Source organism: Xenopus laevis, chromosome 5L, assembly GCF_017654675.1.
Source record: "Xenopus laevis strain J_2021 chromosome 5L, Xenopus_laevis_v10.1, whole genome shotgun sequence".
Lineage (NCBI taxonomy): Eukaryota > Metazoa > Chordata > Amphibia > Anura > Pipidae > Xenopus > Xenopus laevis.
In genome coordinates this window covers 51084143-51092587 of record NC_054379.1, presented here as the reverse complement: position 1 = coordinate 51092587, position 8445 = coordinate 51084143, and the positions used below count along the sequence as shown (strand labels likewise).

General features: G+C 36.6%; 1 protein-coding gene across 1 annotated transcript; it reads left to right on the top strand.

Moving 5' to 3' along the window:
- The first annotated feature begins 74 nt into the window (after positions 1–74).
- Positions 75–7196, top strand: c1orf131.L (chromosome 1 open reading frame 131 L homeolog). Its single transcript, XM_018263062.2, has 7 exons — positions 75–289; positions 1311–1639; positions 2495–2560; positions 3323–3418; positions 4546–4632; positions 6125–6177; positions 6786–7196. The coding sequence occupies exons 1-7, from the start codon at positions 223–225 to the stop codon at positions 6913–6915; spliced, it is 828 nt and encodes a 275-aa protein (XP_018118551.2). The 5' UTR covers positions 75–222; the 3' UTR covers positions 6916–7196.
- Positions 7197–8445: the final 1249 nt, after the last annotated feature.

The following is an 8445-nucleotide window of genomic DNA, read 5'->3' as shown; positions in this document are numbered from 1 at the left end:
TGGACTGCGCAGTTGAAGGAAACAAATTCGCGTACTGGGAGGGAGGAGCGGGGTGCGCTTGCTGCGTTACGGAAGCTTCATGCTTACGGCTCTACGGAAGCCGCGTTTGGTCATAGTTCCCCGGCTATTGGAAGAAAATGGTTCCCACGTGTTACTAATATATACACTGTCTTCGCATCTGAAGCGATTTTGAATCTAGTGGCGGACTGGAAGCTTTCTAATATGGCTGAACGAGATCTTTCAATGACGAATCAACTGGACAGTGTGCTTAGTGCGCTGTACGATTTTGGTGAGTACTTATACATAGGAAATGATTATAGTGACATATGGGCAGGCACTGCTTAGATTCGCTTTAATCGAATTATTTATGTGTGTTAAATAAAGGGAAAACAAGCCCACAAAACATTTTTGGCCAATAACAAAAAAATGCTATTATAATAGACACAGACATGGGACCTGTTATCCAGAATGCTCGAGACCTGGGGTTTTCCAGATAATAAATCTTTCCATAATCAGGATCTTCATACTTTAAGTCTACCCGAAAATAATGTAAACATTAAATAAACCCAGTAGACTGTGTTTTTCCGCCAATAAGGATTAATTATATCTTCGTTTTAGATCAAGGTACGTGTTTTATTATCTATGGGGGTTGGATCATGGGTTCTGGATAACAGCTCCCATACTTGTATAACGAATGCGATACCTTTTCCCAGGCACTCGCCTCAGGCAGCATCGCCCCAGGCAGCATCGCCCCCTGGTTACCAGGGGCGGCAAAAATGCCGTTCCTGGTAACTAAGAGCCGAATTTCCGGTTTTCAACCCGGAAATTCGACTCTTCTAGTGCAGAGTGCGCAACTACGCACTCTGCACTAGCGACATGGACCCCCTACCCCGTCCCGGTCTTGAAAAGTGAGGGGAGAGGGGGGACGGAAAAATAAAGCCCGCCTCAGGCGGCAAAATGCGCAGGATCGGCCCTGCCTTTTCCATTTATCCTATAGTGTACTTAGTTTGTTGTCCATTATCTACGACCATTAGTTTCTCTGTTTGAGTTGAGACATAGGGAATTTGCCTTCGCAAATCTTTCATTATTATTATTATTATTATTATGGAAGAACTTGTTTGCTGTTGCTAAATGAGGGAACATAAATAAGAAGAATATAACCACTGGTTTGTAAACTTTCAGTGAGAAGTGCTATTGATCCATAATGGCACTGTCCAGTATTTTTTTTGTACTACTATTGATTTTGCTTTTAAACACCTTATATGGGTCATTAAGCATTACTGAAAATGACTGTTGATATCAACTCTCAGGTGATGATACTGTGCCTCGCAAGAAGAAAAAAACGCAAAGTGTACAGAAAATCCAAGAGAATCCAGCAGCACCAATATCAAATGAGAGTGAAAAAGTGGATTTAGAGTTGAATGTTGCTGTTCCCACAACATGCTCCAACCATAGGAAAAGAAATGTATCCATGTTCTTCGACTCATTAAAAGAGGAATTGTATGACAAGACAGATTCCAAAGAGGTTCCTTCCACAGTTGCTACTAGTAATCAGTGTTCAGAGAACAATATTGAAGTTGTGACATTCAGAAGCAGGAAGAAAATCAAATCACAAATTGAACCAGAGAGCATCTCAGAGGTAACCAGAATCGCATGTAATTTGAAAGCTTCTTACAGGAATTTTTTTTATTTTTTTTTTAACACATAGTTTATACATCCAGTTATTCAGGTGTGTGTAGATATCTAATTACAAAAGAAAATTGGAAAGGTTCTAATTCCCGAGTCTGTTTTGGTCATTAAAATGTTCTTAAGATTTTTATAGTACACCTGCTCCCACAGTTACAGCCATTCACAATACACATGTTATTAGAAAACTTTTCCAGAAAATCTCCTGTATTATCCATTCACAACTCCTAGTCCACACAGATATGAAATGTACTTTCCAAAATAGTCTGAAGTTTCCTAGAGAGGAAACTTTGGGCAACCTTATGCAGAGTATTTGTCTTACAAGCGTTAATTACATAGTGAATGAAGTACACCCTCTTCTAAATAATAAGGATATTATAAGTTGCCGAGGAGTTTCATGACCATATAAAAACACGAATATCCTCATATTTTGCAACTGGGGGTACTTTATTTATTATAATACACAAGTTTCAGTGAGTCTTGTGACAGAAATGACATCACTACTTCCCGTAAACTTTATTCACTTTGAACTTTATTCACTTTGAACTGTTTGCCTGGTGGAAGTTTGCCTTCATTGAGTGCCTGCTCCCAATTGGTTTTTCAATTAATTTATATAAACAAAATCCGTTGATCAGAGGCTCAGCAGCATTTTTATGCTTATCACTGTGCACTGAAGTTTTTTTTCTCCCATAGTTTGTGGTACAGCTTGAATCTGTTATGTGATACAGATTGAATCTCTTTAACATCTCTTAATTAAAACTCCGTTTTTAAAATGTCTTCGAATAATGCTACTTATATATTCTTTCAGACAGTCTTGGAAGACAAGGAACGAGAAGAAAATGTGCAAAATGGACAAACATTTAATTTTGAAAAGGTATGTTAGTATTCCGTTCCTTTTCCTAATTTTCCTGTTCACAGGTTTAAATAATGTGGTGCAGTTTTTTTCCTGAGTTGGGAGTGTTTCAAAAACTATTCATGTTATGGGCTGTGCGCCACCATGCAGTTTCAGAACTGCAAGGCACACTAAGCATTGCAATCTGTGGCAAGGAAAAGAGCTCACAGGGAGTAGCATGTGAATTTTCTTTTCTATTGCATACGTAATTAATGCTATGTTTAAAGGGTTTGATCACCTTTGCGATAACTTTTAGTAAGATGTAGAGAGTGATATTGCAATTGGTTTTCATTTTTTACTATTTGTGGTTTTTGAGTTATTTAGCTTTTTATTCAGCAGCTCTTCAATTTGCATTTTAAACAATCTGGTAGCTAGCAACCATGCATTGATTTGAATAATAGACTGGAATTTGAATAGGAGAGACCTGAATATTAGTAATAAAAATTAGCAATAACTACATTTGAAGCATTTGCTTTTTAGAAGGGGTCAGCGACACCCATTTGAAAGCTGCAAAGAGTCAAAAAAAAAAAGGCAAATAACTATAAAACTATAAAAAAATAAAATAATGAAAACCAATTTAAAATTTGCTTAGAATTGGTCATTATATAACATACTAAAAGTTACTTTAAAGGTGAACCACCCCTTTAATATTCTTTTCTGACTGTAGTCCAGTGTCATTCTGTTTTGAAGGTATTTTGTTGGAGAAACAAAGAATACATTTTTAATTTTGTTTTTTTCACTTAGGCTCGCCTGGAAATTCACAAGTTTGGGATCACAGGCTACAGAAAAGAAAAGCAAAGAACATTTGAGCAAGAAAGGGCAATCATGCTGGGTGCTAAGGTAAAGATATTTTGCCTGTTGCATGAATATACCATTGAAAAGACTCAAAACGCAAAAATTTAATTAAAAGTGCTCCTCTGAGCACTTTTGCTGTTTACATTCATATTCAATTCTTAGCATGTTAAACGATATTACTAGTTTTAGACTGCCAATACCAGGTGTTTGTTTAAAAGGTCAGAATACCAGCTGCACTTACTGTTGGCACTTGACTATGCACTTAACCCTAGGGTTGCAGACTTCCCAAAAGCTTGGCATTAGTACGTTAAAACTACTATTTCGGTGAATTAGCCAGAAAAGCACACTTAAGTAACTTTACATAAATGTATTTGGGGGAGATTTGATCCCCCTTTAGCAAGAACAATCAAGCAAAGGCCATTGAACACAAATTTGCCTATGTTAGCTGTCAAGGCTCTTAAATAGAGAATTCTGTTTTCACTTCAGCAAGTGAAGTTGATTTAGAGGAGATTGGTGAATTACATTTAGCCTCATACCACTGACATATTTTAAAACTGGCAATATTTCTCCAGGATAAGGAAAATTATGCTAAGAATATAATTATAAGGAGAATTACACTGTTTTTAACTACATGAAACTCTAGAATTTTTAGTGTTTGGCAGACAGAACCTGATTCCTTATTTTTCCTTTCTTTTTACTTTGACCTCTTTTTCCAAAAGCACTTTTATTAAAATGGCTTGTAAAGCAGAGGGAAAAGTAAAATCACCTGGGGTGCCTAATTGTTAGAACATGCATAATAATGGAAACATTATTGCACTCAATCATTACATTGTAGATTCCCAGTAATACAAACTTTAAGTGTTTGGATGGATCCAGAAACTATGGATTGATGACTTTTTGGTTCATTCTTCTGAACCATTCATTTTCTTTTCTTATATGAGCACATTCAGGTAAAGTTAGCAAGATATTTATGGTGATCTTATAACATTAATTGCCTGATGTTGAATATTCTTCTTCTACAAAAGAGGTAAGCTATTTCACAGAGACAGCAACTACACTGATTTATATATTTCACTCTCTTTTGTGTTTTTGAGAGAGATATGATTCTAGATGTTTATGTAATTGGGATTTGCTTTACAACGAAAACCTGAGGTTCTTTTTCCTCTTTTCAGCCACCTAAAAAAGAATATCTCCATTACAAATTATATCAAGAGAAGCTCAAAGAAAAAGAAAAAATCAAGCAAGAAGAAAGCACAAGGGTTAGTATAAAATCCCTTTCTATGAGCTCAAAGTACAGTTGTACAGATAGTGAAGGACAGCATTGAGGAGCCATTGTTCCCCACACTCATTTTCGGTCATACTTCAAAGTAAAAAGACACTTATTCTTTAAGTAATTATATGTCTTAATGAATTAAAATTCATATAAGATTCTGCAGAGAAAATTCTTTGCTAAAATTTTGGTCAGTGGAGTTACTGCCCAGGCACTGGGCTTCAAAGCATCAGAAGTTCCATAATTTAAGGAACTATAACCCTGTTTCCAAAAAATTTGGGATACTGTGTAAAATCTAAATAGAAAGAGAATGGGATGATTTGCAAATCTCTGGGCCCATGCTCATTTAAGATGGACTGAGGCAAAGTGAAAAATTGTCCTGTGATCCACAAATCAAAATTTGAAATTCTTTTTGGAAATCATGGATGCCACATGCTCCGAAGAGTAAAAAGACCATCCAGCTTATCAGTGCATAGTTCAAAAGCAAGCTGCATCTGTGTGGGGGTGCATTAGTGCACATGATATGGGGAGCTTGCACATCTGGGAATGCACCATTAATGCTGAATAATATCGGCAGGTTTTGGAGCAGCGTGCTCCAACCAGACGGAGTCTTTTAGGTAAGTGCTGCCTATTTTAGCAAGACAATGCCAAACCACATTCTGCACGTATTACGTAATCCAGGTGCTAAACTGGCTGCCTGCAGTCCCAACCTGTCACCCCCTGAAAACATTTTGTGTGTTTTTTGTGTGTGTTATGAAACAAAAAATATGACCGTTGAGCAGCTGAAATTTTTGTTAAAAGAAGAGGTGATGCAACACAGTGGGAAATGTGCCCCTGTGCCAATTTTTTTGAAACCTGCTGCTGGTTTCAAAATATAAACACATATACTGTATATTTTTTAGAAAACACTACAATTTCTCAGTTTCAGCATTTGATATGTCGTCTTTATGCTATTTGCAATTAAATATATGGTTTAAATGATTGGCAAATTTTCTCTCTTTATTTACATTTTACACGGTTTCCTGACTTTTTTGGAAAGTTAATGATGCTGTTTGCTGATGCACACCCAATAGTATGCTTTTCATTATCTTCTATTTAAAGCAATGCCAAGTGGAAAGAGGTGTTTAGTCTGCCTGTTTTCCACCAGAGGGCAGCAGCAGACAAAAATCTCCCTGTGCCATATCCCTTGTTTTTTTCCTTATTTGAAGGACAATTAAAATAGTACTATTGTTTTTTTAATGTAATGACTATTTATTGATTAACAGATTTTAAAAAAAAATCAACGGAAATAACTCGTGACCAATCTTTCATTCCTCTGCTTTACTTATACATGTCAAGAGAGGGCAGCACTTTCTTTCTGTGACATTTTGTGTACACAGTTATAATGCATTCTACATGTGCTGTGCATCTTGCATCAGAACAGTATTAGGAGGGTCATCACATGTAACAGATACATAGTCTATTTGCTTTTTGATATTTAGGAAAAGACTTTGGATCCTTCTAAAAAGAAGCAAAGGAGAAGACAAGAATCAAAGTGAGTGTTCATGGTGATTTCTGTGTTATCCACATATTGCTTTTTACTTCCACTAGTCACAGGCATACATACATACATGGGATCCTGATATTTGCCAGAGTATGCCATCAGTTCTCATAATTCATATGGTGGCCACATATGAGACTTTATAAGCCTTCAACTTGGTTTGGCAGCTAATTTGTTGTAAAGGCCCCCCTCCCAGGCTGCCTGCCCCATCGATAGCTTGCCTAAAATCAGCCAGATATCTATTGTGCAGTTTTAAAAATCAACCACAATGGTTATCTGTACATAGATACATTCCTCACATGACTGGTCTCTGTAGGCCCCAAATTAGGCAGACAACAGATAAAGATAACGGTGTAGTGGGCAACATAAATATTTACAGTATCAACATCATATAAGTGATTGATTAATTTAGGACAGAGTTTGGTACTTCCCTCAAAACTGCAAGCACTGGTCCTTTTCACTTGGCTCTTGGTAAAAGTGATTAATTAGTCCCAGCATCTTGTATTGTTGACATTTGTTTAATTTTTAATTTTGGTCAGCTACAACTTTATTTTTTCAAAAACTTTTTATTTATTTATTTATTTGTTTAAACCTCAATACAGAAAGCCCAAAAAAGGCTCATCATCAGGGGCCATTGTTCCAGCTGGTCAGGTTGGCAGGTTTAAGAATGGTGCGCTAATATTGAGCAGCCTGGACATTAAGAAGATTAAGCAATCCAAATTCCGCAAATAACTCTTTCTGTGATGGAGCGCCTTACTCTTTGGGCAATAAGAATATAAAAGAAAAAACTAGTGGATCACTAAGGTACAGTATAATCGTTGGACTTCTCAGCCGGGAATACTTGAAGTTTTATCATGAGAAGGAAGAGATCCCCTACTGCCAAATGAGAAATCATGCAGAAGTATCTGCCCAACAGTTGGATTGGCTGCTTTCTGCAGTGGCACATGTAACTGAGTAATGTTTATAAAAAAAATTTGAAGTAAATAAGGTGGAAACCATGTTTTTCAGAACTATATAATTGTATAGTTGTATGAATTTGTAAAACGTACTTTTTATAATTTTTTTTTTATACCGTATATACTCGAGTATAAGCCGAGTTTTTCAGCATCCAAAATGTGCTGAAAAAGTCTACCTCGGCTTATACTCGGGTCAGCGGGCAGTAGCTGAGATTGCAGTCACTTTTAATCATTCCTATACCAACAGTTCACTTGGGGAGAGACTGCAATATCCCACAATGCCCTCTGTTGGTTTTATGAAAGAATAACAGTGCGCCCTCTGTTGGTTATATCAAAGAATAACAGGGACTGCAATATCACACAGCACCATCTGTTGGTTGTATCAAAGAATAACAGTAACTGCAATATCACACAGCGCCATCTGTTGGTTGTATCAAAGAATAACAGTGACTGCAATATCACACAGCGCCATCTGTTGGTTATATCAAAGAATAACAGTGACTGCAATATCACACAGCACCATCTGTTGGTTGCATCAAAGAATAACAGTGACTGCAATATCACACAGCGCCATCTGTTGGTTGTATCAAAGAATAACAGTGACTGCAATATCACACAGCGCCATCTGTTGGTTATATCAAAGAATAAAAGTAACTGCAATATCACACAGCGCCATCTGTTGGTTGAATAAAGGATTAACAGTGATGGCAATATCACACAGCGCCATCTGTTGGTTATACGAAAGATCAGTGATGGTTTTATGACACACAGCACTCTCTGCACAATTCTCTGTCACCATCAACTTTGCAAAGAAGTCCGGTCGATCGCTGGGGGAGACAGGGCTGTAGTTGTGTCTAGGCTTATACTAGAGTCAATAAGTTTTCCCAGTTTTCGTAGGTAAAATTAGGTACCTCGGCTTATACTCGGATCGGCTTATACTCGAGTATATACGGTAATTTTTTTTCACAATCAAAGTTGTTGTGATGAAATTAAATATAAATATATATATATATATATATATATATATATATATATATATATATATATATATATATATATATATATATATATATATATATATACACACACATGCCTAGTAGAGATATGTGCCATGTGTCCACATGTGGTGGTATCCTAAAGAACAGCCCTTATTGGTATAAAGTGGGGAAAAGCTCAACAATATACAACATATTCATGTCTAGGCTGTACAGACATCAGTATCTTTACAGGATAAATAGAACACACACATCATTTCCAACACACATCAAGCTGTGTTCTGGGCTAGTGCAATAATACACTTGAATAC

Coding starts and splice junctions, on each gene's coding strand:
- c1orf131.L (XM_018263062.2), top strand. CDS start 223: ATGGCTGAACGAGATCTTTCAATGACGAATCAACTGGACAGTGTGCTT. Junction 1,640..2,494: donor AACCAGAGAGCATCTCAGAG/GTAACCAGAATC, acceptor ATATTCTTTCAG/ACAGTCTTGGAAGACAAGGA. Junction 6,178..6,785: donor AGGAGAAGACAAGAATCAAA/GTGAGTGTTCAT, acceptor ACCTCAATACAG/AAAGCCCAAAAAAGGCTCAT.